Below are 18679 nucleotides of genomic sequence, written 5' to 3' on the forward strand. Positions count from 1 at the left end.
TGTACAATATAGACATAACACTTACAATAAGGTAGGTTTACTATTTTCAAGGAATTATTTCGTTACTTTTTAGTGTACTGTTTTTTTTGCCTAAGATGTCAGCAATTACAGCATATTTTTGAATAAATCTTTTTTTAATAAAAAGCCCTACAGTAAGGTCATGCTTTAGACTATATATTTACACGCCATTAAACTTATGGGGAAAATATTTTGGATAAAAACCCCAATGTGGGAAAGGGACCATACGTTGCTGCCAACATCAAAGAAGCAATGTCGCCATGGTTTGACATCATGTCATGTCATTTTGACACTTGCAATTGATAATTTGACAAATGTAAACAATAAAATGTAATTTTTATAATTTTATGCGGATGAAGTCGCATGGGAACAGCTAGTTCCGTCATACAAACGCTGTGCTGGCTCCCTTTTGTCATAATTTTGTAGTATTACGCATTTTTGAATAGGTCCGTGTAATTTCTTTGTAGCAATAAATATGTATTCTATTCAATTCTATATTGCAATATTTAAAAGTAAAAGTGGTATAGCCCGCTTTAACATCTTTGCATTGTAGTACTTACCTACTTATTACCACGACCACATAAAAGACAGGCGTGAAGTGGGAGCAATTCCGCGTACACACTGATCTGTGTGCTGTAGGACTAATTTTAGTCTACTTCCCCTTTCCATTTTCATTTGGGAAATGATGCGAAGGGGAAATATGTTTGGTAGGGAATGGGACGCATAGATATGGAGATATCCCTTTTTCTATGCGCATATATTACATGTAGGTAACATCTGCATATCTACGAAATATCAGGGAGTGGACGAATATTGCCAGTGTCATCTCCCCTGCCTTATTCTACTCCCGTAGGGTCGGCGCGCCGGGTTTTCGTCCTCCAAAGCACTCTATCATCCGTCATCTCAGTCATCACTCCCTTCTTGATCATGTCACCTTTCACGCAATCCATCCATCTCTTTCTAGGTCTACCTCTACCGATGTACCCCTTCACATTCATAACTAACATCCAGAATATTGCCAGCGTAGAACACCTGGCACAAGACAGGGAAAAGTTCGCTGAGCTGATGGCCAAGCTCCATTAATGGAGAGGCACTAAGAGAGAGAGAAAACGTCTGCATATTCGAATGTCAAAGCCGATTCCTTTTTTGGCATCTTTTTTTTTATAATATTCTATGTCATATGTCAACTTTATATTATGTTTTGACGCAGTCGTGATAGCACCGCTGCCACCGGGTCAAATATATTTGTTGCACTATACGTGAAGCAAAAAAGATTCATCATAACTATTTTAATAAAAACGGCTTATATATAATCAAAACGAATAATGAATTCATAAAAACGTGTTGAAATATATTAATACATGTTCAGTGGTCATTTGACCTTGATGTGTGACCTCACGCGTAACCTCGTTTCCTACGTCTATGTTTATCAGGATATTTTCCTTATAGCAACGTATTACTGAGAATTTTAAAGAAACTTGTATGATATCTATACGTGAAGAGCAAATTTAGCACATTTTAAGGAAATTAAGAGTAATAAATATAAAGAATTGAATAAAGCTATTTGTATACTAGCTTTTGCCCCCGACTCCGTCCGCGTGGTATTAAAAAAACAAAAGTGATGTGTCTATGTGTTCTTCCAAGCTATCCTCTACATCTAAGCGATATTTCATCGAGATCCGTTGAGCCATTTAGGCTACAAACTGTAACAAACATCCATCTATCTAAACTTACGCATTTATAATATTAGTAAGGCTATCAACCACGATTCCATTCGCGTGGAATTAAAAAAAACACAAGTAAGTATACGTGGTCTTCCAGAGGAAGAGGAAAGATTTTTATTTTTGTATGTATTGAAAAAACTCAAAAACTACTGGGCCGATTTTAAAAATTCTTTCACCATTAAAAGCTACGTTATCAGTTAGTAACAGGCTATAGTTTTTATTTACAGCAACAAATAGTCACTGATGTATTTCTTACAGCGTCAAGGTTGCGGTTGGCGCAATCCAAATGGCGTTGGTTTCCGTATCACTGGGGATAAAGATGGTGAATCCAAATTCGGAGAATTCCCTTGGACGGTTGCTGTTCTGAAGTAAGTATACATTTCGTCAAAAACATTCTTTTGTCAATGTAATTTCATGACCATAGTAGTTTAAAATACTTAACTAAGAAATTACCTCAGATCTTACAACTATTTCATACAATAAATTACACTCTGTATCACCCGGTATCATCACCTTCTTCTTATACCATTCCCGTAGTGGCGCAACAGGTTTTTATCCTCCATCATCTCAGTCATCACTCTCTTCTTGATCACCTTTGCTCAATCCGTCTTTTTCTATGTCTACCTCTACCGGTGTATTTACGATCTTCTTGTTACATGTAGTTGTTGCTTGCGACTTCGTCCACGTGAAATTTAAATATATAGCCTATGTTACACAGAGTTAACTTAGCTTTCTAATAGTGAAAGAATTTTTGAAATCAGTCCGGTAGTTTTTAAGTTATTCTAAAACAAACAAAAGTACAAATCTTTCCTCTATATTAGTATAGGTATGTTAAGATGGATGTGTGGTGTGACAAGAATGGATAAAATTAAGAATATGTACATTAGAGGAAGTTTGAAAGTAGCGCCAGTGGTGGAGAAATTGAGAAGCAAAAGGTTAGCGTGGTATGGACATGTTATGCGAGACGATGGGGACATAAACCAGAAAGTGTTAGATTGAATGTGGATGGCTACAAAGGAAGAGGAAGACCGAAGAAAGTATAGATGGATTGTGTGAAAGAGGATATGCTTAAGAAAGAAGTGGATTTAGATTTGACGGCTGATAGAGATGTATGGAAGAGCAGCACATACTGTGCCGACCCTCCGTAAGGGATAAGGGCAAGTGGATGATGCTGATAATATTAGTATAGGTAACCTAATAACATGTCCATACCTAACCTACAAGTACCCTATATCATCAGATTTCATCTACCCACTGTTGAACATTCCCCTTCCTTTCTTCTTATATCTGTATGTATATTTCAATTATCTAAAACACTTTTTACTATCACGATATCTACAATACATAAGCCCTTCTGTTTTGTTTGCATTTTTATTGTACAGCTTTTTTTACAGATTTTAATTTTCTTTATAGTCTTAGTGTTGCAGTCTTTGCCTTAAAGCGTGCACAGATTTGACTAAAATATCGCATTACTGTTTAGTCTGGCTCTGATTTCTATAAACTTATATTGAAGTGTTATTCTTTTTTTAGTTGTACAACTAAACAATTTAAAGCTGCGAAACAATCGACAATCGAACAGTTGTGCGATACTTCAGTCAAAGACTACGCCCATATCTTTTCCATAGAATTCCCATTACCACGTTTTCTTTTGATTTCATTATACCCCGTATGATACTAACAAATTAATATAATGTGAAGCTCTGATTACATTGACCCCAGGATCGAGCCTGTCAATGAGAACGAACCGAACGGTCAGAAACTCAACGTATACGTTGGCGGGGGTTCGCTCATACATCCCAGTGTAGTACTCACAGCGGCACATTACGTGGCGGGAGCGAAAGCATTAAGAGTCCGCGCTGGGGAATGGGATACACAAACTACTAAGGAGATATACCCGTACCAGGATCGGGATGTTACCAAGATTGAAGTCCACAAAGACTTTAATAAGGGTAAGCATAAAGGTTGTCGCGCATTACTCCACTTGTCCATACGATACCGTCTCGATACGTTGACACTTCGACGTCAATGATTGCAAGTACTAACTGTTGCTCACGACTTTACCCTCGTGAACTTGCTGATAACATACCTTTTTAATGGTGAAAGTTTATTTTAAATCGGCTTTAAAATAAGTTGTATAAATACATACAAAAATACTATAATAATATTAGTATAGATAATTTAATCTTATTTTTTTTCTTTTCCCTTTTCACCCTTTTATTAAAAGGAAAGGATGTGTAGAAAAAGTGGATTTGACGGTGGAGGAGACGCATAGGAAGGGGAAATGTCCTCTTTATGTGCGTCTCCTCCTCCGTCAATGAAGGGTAGGCAGCGCATCTGCAATTGCAGATGTTTATGGCCAGCGGTCGCTTTCCATTTCGGTGGATTCAGGTGATATTATAAAAATATTCCACCTTATACTAAAAATTGCCACCTCTGTTGGTGGCACCCAAGAGGCGGTCACCACCAGAGCGATTGGAAATCGGATAGAGAAGTGCCGTGTTTAGAAGTTGAGCAATGTGCGATGACCTTAAGTAGGAATTGACACAGAAATGTAAAGAACTGAAATAATCTATGATTTTTAGGTAATTTGTTCTACGATATCGCACTTCTCTTCCTTGCAACTCCAATGGATTTGGCTCCCAATGTTGGTGTAGCTTGCTTACCTCCACCTCGTGAGCGCCTCGCTGGTGGTACGAGATGCTTCGCCACCGGTTGGGGGAAAGACAAATTCGGGAAAGAAGGACGTTATCAAGTTATTCTCAAAAAGGTATATATTTTTATAAAACTAGCTTTTACCCGCAACTCCATCCGCATGGAATAAATCAAAAGTAAACAAAAGGCCATTTTTAAACTTCTATATTCTAACAAGACTAGCTGTCGCCGTGCGGCTTCATCCGCAATGAAATTATAAGAACCTTATTTTATTATTTACATTTGTCAAATTCTCAATTGCAAATGTCAAAATTACCGTTACCATAATAACCTTGCTTCCTTCATGCTGGCAGCTTGTAGTTGATGGTCCCATTCCCACTTGAGGGTTTTTTGTCCAATTTATTTACCCCCTAAGTTTAATAGCGTGAAAATATAGCCTAAACCGTGTTGTAATATATATATCAGCTACCCTTCAGTGAAAGTCCCGTCAAAATCGGCCCAGCCGTTTCGGAGATTACCCAGAACAAACGTGGCTTACGGACTCAAAACAAAAATAAACAAATGCGATTTTCGGTTTTAACAACGCAAATACACCTTCGTGGAATACGAAATTTTCCTTTCGATATTACAGACACTGCAATTTTATTATATGTATACGTTTCACTATTTGGCTCTTATTTCACAGGTTGAAGTACCAGTTGTCGACCGAAACACTTGCCAAGAGAAACTCCGATCAACACGATTGGGTCACTTCTTCGAGCTGCATACATCTTTCATGTGCGCTGGAGGAGAACCTGGCAAGGATACGTGCAAGGGAGACGGAGGAGCACCTCTTTCTTGTCCTATACAGGTAACCAAAGAGTTGAAAAACATATAGAGTAGGCATTGACACTTCAATTGACACATTTTTCAAATCCACTAACGCTATCTATTATAGTTTGTCTAAATAAGATAGATTAGTTTGATAAATGACGCATTTGAAGTATCGAATTCAATTTGTAGGCAAATGCCATACTTAATAGACAGGTATCGTAGTGACGAAACAAACTCGCAGCGAACAATTTTGAACTACCGATATTCGGTTTTATTATTTTCTTATTCATTAATTTATAGGACAATTCTAGTATTGATTATAATGTAGAGAATTTAGCGATGACAAAAATAATAGCGAAATCCAACTCGATTACGTACGGCTGTAGTAGTAATAAACATTTATTTACTCTCATTATTTGTTATGGTAATTATTAATTTGAAAAATCAGTGTTTTTTTTAATTCATAAGCTATAAATCTATCGATCACAAGTTTTACAAGAAAAAAAAATCAAAAATCGATAATATTTATGACTGATTTTACACAACCCATCCCTACTAAATTTCAAATGAGTTGTCAAACTAATCTAACTTGTTTAGACAAACTATAAAGGCTGCCAACGCCCATTTCGTCTGATAAGATAGCTTTTTAATAGTACAAGAATATTTGAATACATACAATAATCCAAAAATACAAATCTTTCCTTTTTATAATATTATTAAAGAAGTGAATTATGACCGAAGCCTAGTTCCACTATCTTCGGGTGTTTTTAACTCTTTTTTTGTTTTTTTTTTTCTAGTACGAAACCGACCGTTACATGCAGAGCGGTATCGTAGCTTGGGGTGTCGGCTGTGGTGAGGACGGTACCCCAGGTGTTTACGTAGACGTGTCTAATCTACGAAACTGGATAGACGATAAAGTCGCCGGAATGGGACATGACCCTAAGGTCTATACTATCTGAACTTAAATAAAAACTTTTATAAATAAATGAATTGTTGAACACCTTTGTTTCATTATTACTGACAGTGGTAGTGCCCGTTTTAACATCTTAGCACTGCAGGGCCGGCACGCCCCCAGTAATACCACGACCACACAGAAGACAGGCGTGAAATGGAAGCAATTCCCTGTACAGTTTGATGAGTGTGGTGCCAGAGGCCTAATTTTAATCCCTTTCTCTTACCACCCTTTTCTTATAAGGAGAGGGTGGGAAGGGGAAGCGGATTTGACGGTGGAGGAGATGCGTAGGAAGGGGAAATATCCACTTTATGTGCGTCTCCTCCACCGTCAAATCCCTTTCTCTTACCACCCTTTTCTTATAAGGAGAGGGTGGGAAGGGGAAGCGGATTTGACGGTGGAGGAAATGCGTAGGAAGGCGAAATATCCACTTTATGTGCGTCTCCTCTGTCGTATAAGGGTAGGCAACGCATCTGCAATTGCGGATGTCTATGGGCAGCGGTCGCTTCGCCGTGTTGACGGATTCAGGTGGCCGCTTGCTCGTTTACCGGCTTCTGTCGGCTTATGTTATAAAAAAAATTATGTTTTAAGCTGCACATATAAAAAATTCCGTAATGCGGAATTTCCAATGGTAAAAACCGTTGTGGGTTTAATAACCACACATTTTTTCGTAATCAAAACAAGGAAAACAACACACAAAACAATCAATTTACCGTTTTAATATCGAATTGAACCATTGATCTATGGCTCAACATAAATTTGCAGCTCACGGCTCAACGCTAATCTGTAATCTGTACTTCTATCTCTATCTATACTTAGTATAATAAAGCGTAAACACACACTTCTTTGTTGCCTAAGATGTCAGCAATTACAGCATATTTTCCAATAATTCTTTTCTTAATAAAAAGCCCTACACTTCCGTCACGCTTTAGGCTATATATTTTCACGCCATTAAACTTAGGGGGTAAATAGTTTGGATAAAAACCCTAATGTGAGAAAGAGACCACAAGTTGCTGCCAACATCAAGGAAGCAAGATTGCCAAGTTTTGTCATGTCATGTCATTTTGACATTTGCTATTGACAATTTGACAAATGTAAACAACAAAATAAAGTTTTTATAATTTCATGCGGATGACCGCACGGGAACAGCTAGTCAAGTATGTTTTGGGTTGAGCTTCACGCTGATTTACTGAGCTTCATACATGCAACGGCGGATCTAGGGCGGGGGAGTCATGTGGGCCATGACCGCCCCTGTGCTGGATGGTAAGAGCTTGACAAAATATATTTAAATGTTTTGTCAAGCTCTTGACTTCACCACGACTATGTGACCCCCTCCTGGCGCCAAAGATGGCTCCGCCCTTGCATACATGCCGTGATCTGATCTGTAGATCATTTTTAGTATAGTTGTACTTAGAGTCCTTCAAGCAAGTATATTCACAAAGCAACCTGCAGTTCGTCTGATATTGAGGCTATGCGTCGATAATCCCACTGTTTATTTGCTTCTTCTCTTACAAAACAATTGCTTTGCAATTAATTACGAAGAAACATTTGTTATTCGACAAATAAAATGAAAATTATGTTAAGTTGGTAGTTTTTTAATTAAAAATGGTAGAACGGTAGAATATAATTGTAAACATAGTTGGCAACACTGTTTATCGTAATAACCTGTTCTGAACTTATGTTTTATTTTCCTTATAATTATTTGAACTTTACAATCGTGGTCAAATACGTCGCGCTGGTTTTAGATAAAGTATTTATAACAACGGAAAAACCAAAATGGGGTGAGTAATGTTGAAATCATCACATTTAATTACATATTATAAGATAAGTAGAGAATGTAAATTTGTATTGTGTTTACAATAAAGAAAACAAAAGAATCAGATTAAGAAACTGTAAATTGATACTGGCTGTCGCCCGCGACACCGTCCGCGTAAAATTAAAAAAACAAAATGAAGTAACCTATGACTATGTGTTCTTCCAGACTATCCTCTATATCTGTGACAAATTTCATCGAGATTCGTTCAGCAGTTTAGGCTACAAACAAACATCCATCTAAACTTTCGCATTTATAATATTAGTGAGATTGTAAACAGGAAAAAAATGTAATTTTGTCTGTATTGGATTAATTTAACACTACTGTGTCGATTTAAGTTATCGCATAACAGGTATATTATTAGATTTTGTTTCAAACGAAGTCGCTTGCAACCACTAGTGTTAAATATAAACCTTTCTTTAAAACCAATGTGTCATGGCGCTGAGTAACGCAAAGAAACTTTAAATTTGGCTACCTTTCAACTGTGACTCTTTCCGCGTGAAATCAAAGAAACAAAAGTAGCCTATTTGCTTTTCTAGACAATACACATCTATGTCAAATTTCATCGACATCCTTTCAGCAGTTTAGGCTACAAACTGCAACAAACCATTGATCTAAACTTGCGCATTATCTACACTATTATAATAAAACGTAAACACACACTTCTTTGTTGCCTAAGATGTCGGCAATTACAACATATTTTTGAATATTTTTTTTATAAAAAGTCCTAAACTTACGTCACGCTTTAGGATATATATTTTCACGCTATTAAACTAAGGGGTTAAATATTTTGGATGAAAATCCTAATGTGGGAAAGAGACCATAAATTGCTGCCAACAAGGAAGCAAGATTGCCAAGGTTTGTCATGTCATGTCATTTTGACATTCGCAATTGATAATTTGACAAATGTAAACAATAAAATAAAATTTTCATAATTTCATACGGATGAAGCACGGGAACAACTTGTAATAAATAAAATAAGGTATTATTTTTAATTTAATAAAGTGACGGAGAACTATCGCATTTTTTAAGTTTTTTTAGCCAGCGCTTCACCACGATCTCAACTATTGTGAGTGAAGATGTGGTCGAAAGATGGTACGCGCGATATTGTACGTATCTGAATGTTGGGCCACGAAAGTTGCGAGTGAAAGGAGATTAAATTAAGAATCTGTATCAGGCTTCTTGTACTCTTATTATTGGTCTCGTTCATTATCTTCAGTAAAACAATAGGAATATTCACAGTGTAATCATCATAGTGTACTTGTAATCATTTACAGGTACATCGGTGCGAATATTGTCTTCGCATTGATCCTTTTGGCGGGGAACGACCATGTTTCGGCGCAAACGGTCATTGACAGTTCGAGTCCTGACGTTAATGCTCTAGGTACGTTACCATGCTATGCCATTCTAAGATTATAAAGAGAAAAGATTTGGATTTTTGTATATATTGAAATAACTCAATAACTACTGGGCCGATTTAAAAAATTCTTTCACCATTCAAAAGCTACGTTAACAGTGTATGACTACATTTTTTGTGTTTTTTAAATTTTGATTTTTAATATAATATAAGTTGGCAAACGAGCAAGCGACCGCCTGAATCCACCGAAATGGAAAGCGACCGCGGCACGTAAATACGCAGATGCGTTGCCTACCCTTAATTGACGGAGGAAGAGACGCACATAAAGAGGACATTTTCCTTCCTATGCGTTTCCTCCACCGTCAAATCCACTTTTCCTTCCCATCCCTTACTCATAAAAAAGATTGGAAAGTAAAAGGGACTAAAATCAAACCTCCAAATTCCACGCAGACGAAATCGCAAGCAACACCTTGTACATTTCAGAGTTCATATTTATGTAATTAAATAGAAACATAGTATGGTTGAAGAAATTATCACAATGAGATTAGTGCAACCAGCTTATTTGACCCGGTGACTATTTACATTATATTATATAAACTGTATATTATTGTATACATTGCGTAAAACTTTTAGTTGTTAATGTCAAAAATCAAATGAACGAGTGACAACGAATTTGCCGTTGGCTGAGAGTTGTTTATGAGTAACCATGGCAACCTTCTTTGATACTATTGGCTTATAAGTCCCTTTCTTGTATGACTCGTTTTAATCACACTTACTAATAATATGAATGCGACAGTTTAGATGGATAGATGTTTGTTAGAGTTTGTAGCCTAAACGGCTCAACGGATTTCGATGAAATTTGGTATAGATGTAGAGAATAGTCTGGAAGTACACATAGTCTACTCACTTTTGTTTTCTTTTTAATTCCACGCGGACGGAGTCGCGGGTGAAAGCTGGTTAAAGATAATTGTTTAAAATGTGCTGTGATTACTGACATCCTATATATTTGTTTATGCTTTATTATATTATGTACTAGCGTTAGCCTGCGACTCAGCCCGCGTGGATTAAACTAAAAAAAGAAAGCATGTGTTCTGCCAGACTATCCTATACATTTGTACCAAATTTTAACGAAATCTGATAAGCATTTTAGGCTACTAACTCTAACAAACATCCATCCTAACATTCGCATTTATAATATTAGTAAGATTAACAAATATCTAATAGTAACCTAATAAATAGATAACAAAGATAATTTAAATCATCTTCAGGTCCTAGCTGTTTGACGCCGGACGGCAAAGTCGGGGTCTGTGTGCCTAACTATCAGTGCAACTTCGAGACCAATTCTGTCGACCCCGGAGCGACGATAGATCTGAGGTTAGTCTAAAATATACCCAAGTGGAAACACAAGAGGCTGGGGCCAAGGGTATTTGTAAGATTTTATTGACGGTATATATTGAAAGAGCGTCGGTGGCTCAGTGGTTTAAGCACTCGACTTGTAATCTACAGGTCTTGGGTTCGAATCCCGCCGTGTACCTCGTCTATATTTTCGATTTATCGAATTTTCATATGTACATAATTTACCCGACGTTCTTACGGTGAAGGAAGACATCGTGATGCAACCTGCATATATCGGCGAAGAAATTCAAAGATATGTGTGAAATCGCCCAACCCGCAGTGCAGCGTTGTTGACTATGGCCTAATCACCCTAATTTAGGGTAGGTTCCGAGCCCCTCGGTGGGGACATATAGTGAGCTGGTGATGATGATTATGACATATTGAATACTTTGCTGTCTGCCGTTGCACAATTCGTTGCCGCCACAGATTAAAAATATATATAGAGTAGGCATAGTTTGTCAACTACAACTTGAAACATTTTTCACTAATTCTATCTATTAATGATTTTCAAAACCACTTTGTATTTAAATTAATTGCCAATCTTACTTCTTACTAATATTATAATTGCGAAAGTTTAGATGGATGGATGTTTGTTAAAGTTTGTAGCCTACAGCTGAACGGATCTTGATGAAATTAGGCATAGATGTAGAGTATGTTCTTGAAGAACACGTGGGCTACTTAGTTTTTTTAATTCCATGCGGACGAAGTCGCGGGCGAAAGCTAGTTGGGAAATAAAATAATATTTAAATGCTTATATTTTATGTTTTAACACTGTTTAGTTTATTTTTGTAAAATGTTTTATTGCATGTCAACACAAGAACAAAAGGTAGGGTTGAACTTGACAACTGATATAGTACCTTTCAGATAAATACCGGTGAAAAAATGTTGTTCACTATGCCTCATACATTAAATGTCTTTAGTTGCGTTGTTTGCAGCTACCCATCCTTAGAATATCGGCTAGTGACGCCCATGATTGATATATCTGATTTAGAATAGATTTTTACGTCTTGACTTTAGGACGCAGTCTTGCCCGCACTATCTCCAGATCTGCTGCCTACGTGAGGAGATGGCAGGAAGTAAGACTGTAGAGAAAATACCGCAGTGTGGATTGAGTAACCCAGGTGCAGTGGAATTGAAGGCTAAGCCTACATTAGTGGGGGAAGCTGAATATGGAGAATTTCCGTGGATGGTTGCTCTGTTAAGGTAAATTGTGCCTCGTACAATAGATGGCGCTGCAATAAAATGCTTTTAGCTTTTTAAGTATTTTAATTTCGTTATAATGATTGAATTTAAATTTAGGATATTAATAAATTTTTCAAATAGTGCAAATTTAAATACATTAAAACCTCCATAAGTTAAAGTCCAAGGGAAACACAAGATTTTTTTAAGTTATAGAGGTTTTAAGTTATCAAGGGTCTATGTTGTAGAGGTTTTGGGCTCTGATGGGAAGGGAACATATTAATTTTTGAAGTTATAGAGGTTTTTAAGTTACCGAGGTATGAGTTATCGAGGCTCTGTATTTTCAAATTAATATTGTTTCGGGACAGGGGCATGAGCCAAATCGACGGAGGCTTAAACTACTTTGGAGGGCTTAGACTTTGTAGATGATACTCAAAAAGGACGAAACAGCGAACATTACCAAATAAATATATTTTTTCTTCAAACGGGCGTACCTCTGAAGCCAACTACTGCCGTTAATCTTTACCGGTGTCTATTGGCGTTGATAAACACGTCGGTGTTTGCGCGTTCGTTTGCTCCCTTATCTTTTAAAATACAGAACAAACATTCATTTTACAGATCTACAGCACCGGATCAAGCGTGGTCTCAAGATGATTATATAGGAGGTGGTTCTATCATACATCCTAAAGTCGTGCTCACTGCCGCCCATAAAGTAGCACGTTACACCGAGGGTGAAGTAAGTCAGTTGATTACTTGCTGTTGTTTGCCTTTTCCGCGATTAAAAAATAAAAACATTCTGGCCTGTATTCAAATACATTTAAGAAATATAGACAAGGCAGTGAACAAAACTTTTTCACTGGTACTTTCTCTGAAAGGTACTATATCGGTTGTCAAATTTAGTTCCACCTCGTGTCTGTATTGACATGTAATAAAATATTTTACAAAATTATAATAAGCTCCATCTTTTGTTATTTAATAATAATGTGAATAACGTTTCAAATGAAGTGTCAACTATGCCTCGTCTATATTTTTTAATCTATTTGCCTGAACTCAATGATTTCGCTTTCCAAAGATATTTGAATTTTTACGTAGTAATATTTTGAGTCATTTCCCCTTCCCTTTCTACTTAAAGAAAAAGATGGAGGGTAGAGGAAGAGTTAAAAGTGAAAAAGACCACAAGTGAAGCAAGTATATTGAGATATGACGTTTAATAGATATGTACGGAGGAATGCATGCTATGCAGACACTAGGGAAAATTATACGAAACCAAAGAAAAATGAAAATTAGATAATTTTTTCTACCATAATTTGCAGATAAAATGTCGCGCCGGTGAATGGGACACTTCCAACACGGATGAGAATTTCTTAACACAAGAACGACAAGTTGAAAAAATTGTTCAACACGAAGATTTCTTCGATCGTAAGTTTTCAAATAACTTTATTTAAATAAAAACCAAAAGCTCCGGATTTTTTAAATAGCGCCATCTATTGTCTACATTTTAAAACAATAACTGGCAAACCTCCCCGGCTTCGCATGGATTATGACATAAAAATGTTTATATACATAACATAAAGCCAAAATTAAAAATTTTGAACTTTTCACAACATGTCTAAAACAAAAATGCCATAAATTATATCACTAGTGAGATTACAAATTGTTGTAATTCGCAATCTGATGGTAACATATAATTCCAGTACAAGCGTACAACAATATCGCATTGTTGGTATTGAAGGAGGCTTTCTCGTTCAACGATGCCCCGCACATGGGCATAGCGTGCGTAGGCAAGGTGCTGCCTCCACCGGGCACGCAGTGCTTTACTATGGGCTGGGGCAAAGAGTCGTCTGGCAAATATGCAACAGTATTAAAAAAGGTAAATAATTAACAATTGTGTACGCTTTATTACATTTGTATAGAATATAGATATATCTAATGTTCTTGTGGCTTTATTCAACAGATCCAAATGCCATTGATCGATTCTGACGAATGCCAACACACGTTACGCAACACAAGGCTCGGCTCCCGGTTCCTGCTGCATCCGAGTCAAAGCTGCGCCGGCGGGGTGGCGGGGGTTGATACCTGCAAGGGGGATGGAGGTTCCCCACTCGTCTGTGATGTTGGAGTATGTTCAAATTATTTTTACTGCAATGATAAAGTTAAGATGGATGTTAGAATGTAGCCTAAACTGCTGAACGGATTTCGATGAAATTTGCCATAGTTGTAGAGGATAGTCTGGAAGAACACATAGGCTACATACTTTTTTTTTAATTCCACTCGGACGGAGTCGCGGGCGAAAGCTAGTTTAATAATAAAAACACAGTGTGATTGCTGACATCCTACATAACTAAGAAGTTTTCGATCCGGCCCTTATGACCCGAGTGTCGGTAGGGCCATGGGTGGTGGTGGGCTGACAGTATAACTAAGTAATGTGTGTTTACCCTTTTTATATTATTACTAGCTGTTGCCATGCGACTTCATCCGCATAAAATTATGAAAATTTCATTTCATAGTTCACATGTCAAATGTCAAAATGACATGACAAGACAAACCTTGACAATCTTGCTTCCTTGATATTGGCAACAACTTATGGTCTCTTTCCCACATTAGGATTTTATCCAAAATATTTACCCTCTAAGTTTAATGGGGTGAAAATATATGGCTTAAAGCATGACGTAAGTGTAGGGCTTTTGATTAAAAAAAACAATTATTCAAAAATATGCTGTGATTGCTGACATCATAGGCAACAAAGAAGTGTGTGTTTACGCTTTATGATATTAGTATAGATATAGATAGAGTATAGATATAAATATTTTGTGGAAAGTTATATTTTTATTAATATATGTTCACAGAACGGCACTATGAAGCGCTACGCTATCTTCGGGTTGGTGTCGTCGGGTGTTGGTTGCGGGAAGAAGAATGTACCGGGAATATACTCGAATGTGCCTTACCTATACAGCTGGCTGATAGACGCTATGAACACCGAGAAATTACCAAGCAAGACATTTACTTATGTATAATTTACAATCACACCTTTGTTCCAAAACGTATTAAACTTTGACTATTCAATGACAGGACTTGTCCAGTAAACTATAGAATTGATCTGAGCCGGTGGGTATAAGCCAAAGTATATTATGATAGCTCACTAGCGCCCCCTGTCACAAGATTATTGTAGTCTTCATTTTTTACATTTACATACTTGTATACTAATATTGTAAAGAAAAATAACTCAAAAACTACTGGGACGATTTCTACAATTCTTTCACCATTACAAAGCTACATTTTCAATGAGTAACGTAGGCTATATTTTTTTATTTAACGCAGGCAAAGTTGGAAGCAACAGCTAGTTTTGTAATAAAGTGTTGGACTACAATTTCTAAACTTGCTCGTACAAGATCTTTTTAACACAAGTCTCTTTATTGTCAAAGATTCTGATACAGCGCCATCTATTGCACGGTTTATAAATTAATATTGGAAATTAGGGATCAAAAATATGTAATTGAATATATTTTTTTCTATCAATTTCGCTTAGTAACTGTAAGGGAATAAAGGTGCGATTTATTGTTTTACCTCACCGCTTTTCCACTAACCGAATAGCCAATTTTAGATACATCGGACTAGTGGAAATAGGGATTAACGGTTAACTAATCTATTTAGTTTTAAAGGTAAATAAGTACAATACTCTACTTATTTAAAATAAATGTTTGAAATAAATGCATGTTTCTGTAGTTTTCTTGCACCTTCCTTTCAAAATTTTTCATGTCCTGGCTTAAACCGGCAATAGGGAATATGCATGTATTTTTTTCTCTTTTTAAACGATTCCGAAAACTGACGCGAAAATATACAACCATTTAACTAAAAATAATAAAATAAAATTACGATCATTTTCGAGCGACTAAAACGCAACCGGAGTTGTCATGAGACAATTGACGTCAATCGTCTATTCCATTCATAACATACGCTCAGATGTGACTTCGATGTAAAAAACAACAAAGTATCTCGTTGCTTCTCAAGGTCAAAAAGTCAAAAATCGATTCATTTTTATTATTCCTGGTACAAATAAGTGGTAATTAATAATTCTATTCATTCATTTTTTATTTTAAAGTTGAACCGTGAACTGCTAATTTAGTTGAGCCGTAGCTCGGTACAAGGTTATGTGAGCCGATATTTGAAACCGGATTCAACCTCCTCTTCTACTAAATCGGATCTTATTATTGAACAAGTAAAATGAACCTTATACTAATACAATAGAGCTTAATTTTATTTGCGTTAAAATTCTGTGCTCTGAATGTTAGAATTTGTAAACTGCTGAACGGATCTCGATGAAATTTGGTATAGATGTAGAGGATAGTCTGGAAGAACACAGGCTACTTTCTTTTGTTTTTTTTTTAAATTCTAAGCTAACGGTGTCGCTAGAAAATACTTAAAATAGTAAAAATGGCTACAAAACTTAAGAAAATATCGCATTGGTTTTGATTTCATCAAAATTGAATAATGATTTAAAGTTAAGAGAGAGTTTTCTGTGGTAGAGAAGGTAGGGAGTAAAAGGTTAACATGGTATGTTATGAGGAGGGATGAATCGCATGTTACAAGGAAAATGTAAGGCCAATTCGAACGGAATCGCGGGCGGATGCTAGTATTTTATTAATGAAAGTCGACATAAGATAACACGCATTGTTGATGTTAACCTCAAAGATCAACAAAACAATTTTATCATCTGGAATTACCTCTTTACGATTAATTTATATTTTTTTTATAGAATGTTAATTGACTTCGCTCGGTCGCAGTAAACTGGGGCGATTCCCCATTATCTATTTCTCTATACTGGTAATTCCGTAAATAAAATACGTCACAATCTTACTAGCTTACTTCTTACTAATCTTACTAATCTTACTAATATTGCGAAAGTTTAGATGGATGGATGGATGAATGGATGTTTGTTAGCGTTTGTAGCCTAAACGGCTAAACGGATCTCCATGAAATTTGGCACAGGTTTAGAGCATAGTCTGGAAGAACACATAGGCTTTTTTATCCCTGGAATAATTACGGTTCACGTGGGATTCATTAATTTAGTTTTTTAATGTTTACTCGATCATTCTGCAACGGTTCAACATATCTTATTGAAATTTGGCACAGATATAAAACAAAGTCTGGAGTACACATGGGATAAGCTTCATCCCCGAGAAATGTCCGGTTCCCGAGGGATACGTAGCTTTTTGTAATTTATATAGTTTGTATATTTTCTAATACCACGCGTACGAAGTCGCGGGCAACAGCTCGTTAACAATAATTAAAATTTTTCATCAATAATAATATTCATCATCATCAACTTGCCCTTATCCCTTACAGAGGGTCGGCACAGTATGTGCTGCTCTTCCCCATTTCTATCAGCCGTCACAACTGAATCCACTCCTTTCTTAAGCATATCCTCTTTCACACAATCCATACTTTCTTCGGTCTTCCTCTACCTTTGTAGCCATCCACATTCAATCTTAACACTTTCTGGTTTATGTCCCCATCGTTTCGTCTATACTATTATAAAGAGGAAAGATTTGTATTTTTGTATGTATTCGATTTTAAAAATTCTTTCAACATTAGAAAGGTAATTTATCTGTGAGTAACATAGGCTATATTTTTTATTATTTTTTTAATATCACGGGAACTAAGTCGAGAGCACCAGCTATAATGTATAACGCTTTTCGAATATCTTGGCAACCCAAGGTTAACATCGCGCTGCGGATGCAACAATGTGTTCTGCGAACTCGAAGTGATTCGCATGAAGTCAAAAGTCGCGAAAACTGACACCCGTACGAGTAGTCTGACGCCTGCTATCTCTTATTATCACCTTGAATAAAGTGAGAGAACAGATAAGGGTGTGGTTACACAAGTTTTTTTCCGAATTGTATAAAAAATATATCATATTGTGTGCAGTCATTTACTTATCTCTTCTCGATACATTTATATACTTATATCTGAGTACATAACATGTAGTATGTTAACATCATTCTTACATACATGTGCAGTTTTTGTTAAATACTTTGTGATTTTTTTTATTTTTATATAAAATCGTATATAATCTGTGTACATATAATTCACTGAACCAAATCAAAATGTTGGTAAGTTTATCAAGAAAACGATTCAAGAAAAAGAGATTACTTTAAATAGAATCGAAATGTCCTTTTTTATATTATTTCTTTACTCTGATAAAATTTACTCACCCCTAAATGAAATAGCGTGAAAATATATAGCCTATGTCGTAAGTGTAGGGCTGTTTATGAAAAAGTATTGTTCAAAAACGTGCTGTGATTACTGACTTCCTACATAACAAAGTGTGTTTACGTTTTATTGACCGACTTCCCAAAAGAAGGAGGTACTCAATTCGTCTGTATGTTTTTTTTTATGTGTGTTACGGCATAACTCCGCCGCTAGTGGATCGATTTTGATAATTCTTTTTTTATTCGAAAGGTAATGCTTGCAGGTGGGTCCCAATTTTTTTGTTTGATTTTTGGAGTCTAAGACTACGACGTAGTTAAATAGTTTAGCTCAAATTCGCGCGACGAAATTTAGGGTCATTTTTACATTAGTAAGGAAAGGAAGGGATAAACTGAGAAAAGAGATTTTCTTTACCTATTCATTGTGGACGCCATCATTGTTTTAAAAATGGTTCCAGATTGAATATTGATATCAGCTGTTTGTATTTTTTGACCGACTTCCCAAAAGAAGGAGGTATTCAATTCGACGGTATATTTTTTTTTTTTTTTTTTTTTTTTTTTTTTTTTTTT

At 36.2% G+C, this 18679-nt stretch overlaps 3 protein-coding genes across 5 annotated transcripts in view; all 3 read left to right on the forward strand.

Annotated features, from left to right (window-relative positions):
* The window catches only part of LOC106109555 (tryptase), a 16762-nt gene extending 10555 nt beyond the window's left edge, over nt 1-6207 (forward strand). The window contains exons 5-9 of one of the 2 annotated variants that reach the window (XM_013291109.1): nt 2001-2110; nt 3441-3691; nt 4325-4509; nt 5080-5244; nt 6005-6207. In XM_013291109.1, the coding sequence (XP_013146563.1) occupies nt 2001-2110; nt 3441-3691; nt 4325-4509; nt 5080-5244; nt 6005-6166 (873 nt within the window). In that variant the 3' untranslated portion in view covers nt 6167-6207. The remainder of the gene's footprint in view (nt 1-2000; nt 2111-3440; nt 3692-4324; nt 4510-5079; nt 5245-6004) is intronic. The other variant, XM_013291110.1, reaches the window with a different exon arrangement.
* Nucleotides 6208-7828: 1621 nt separating this feature from the next.
* LOC106109542 (tryptase-like) lies at nt 7829-15568 on the forward strand. Of its 2 annotated transcripts, none has more exons than XM_013291078.1 (9): nt 7829-7940; nt 9250-9356; nt 10598-10703; nt 11721-11927; nt 12522-12639; nt 13217-13322; nt 13598-13773; nt 13858-14022; nt 14750-15568. In XM_013291078.1, the coding sequence occupies exons 1-9, from the start codon at nt 7936-7938 to the stop codon at nt 14915-14917; spliced, it is 1158 nt and encodes a 385-aa protein (XP_013146532.1). In that variant the 5' UTR covers nt 7829-7935; the 3' UTR covers nt 14918-15568. The 2 variants fall into 2 exon arrangements, with proteins under 2 accessions (XP_013146532.1, XP_013146533.1); XM_013291079.1 differs by having other exon boundaries at nt 7831-7940; nt 11742-11927.
* A 2378-nt stretch (nt 15569-17946) lies between these two features.
* Nucleotides 17947-18679, forward strand: part of LOC106109545 (trypsin-3-like) — an 8378-nt gene continuing 7645 nt past the window's right edge. The window contains exon 1 of the mRNA XM_013291084.1: nt 17947-18013. Coding sequence (XP_013146538.1) covers nt 18008-18013 — 6 coding nt within the window. The 5' untranslated portion in view covers nt 17947-18007. The remainder of the gene's footprint in view (nt 18014-18679) is intronic.

Source organism: Papilio polytes, unplaced genomic scaffold, assembly GCF_000836215.1.
Source record: "Papilio polytes unplaced genomic scaffold, Ppol_1.0 DF821189.1, whole genome shotgun sequence".
Classification (NCBI taxonomy): Eukaryota; Metazoa; Arthropoda; class Insecta; order Lepidoptera; family Papilionidae; genus Papilio; species Papilio polytes.

Coding starts and splice junctions, on each gene's coding strand:
- LOC106109542 (XM_013291078.1), top strand. Junction 13,323..13,597: donor ACACGAAGATTTCTTCGATC/GTAAGTTTTCAA, acceptor ATATAATTCCAG/TACAAGCGTACAACAATATC. Junction 13,774..13,857: donor ATGCAACAGTATTAAAAAAG/GTAAATAATTAA, acceptor TTTATTCAACAG/ATCCAAATGCCATTGATCGA.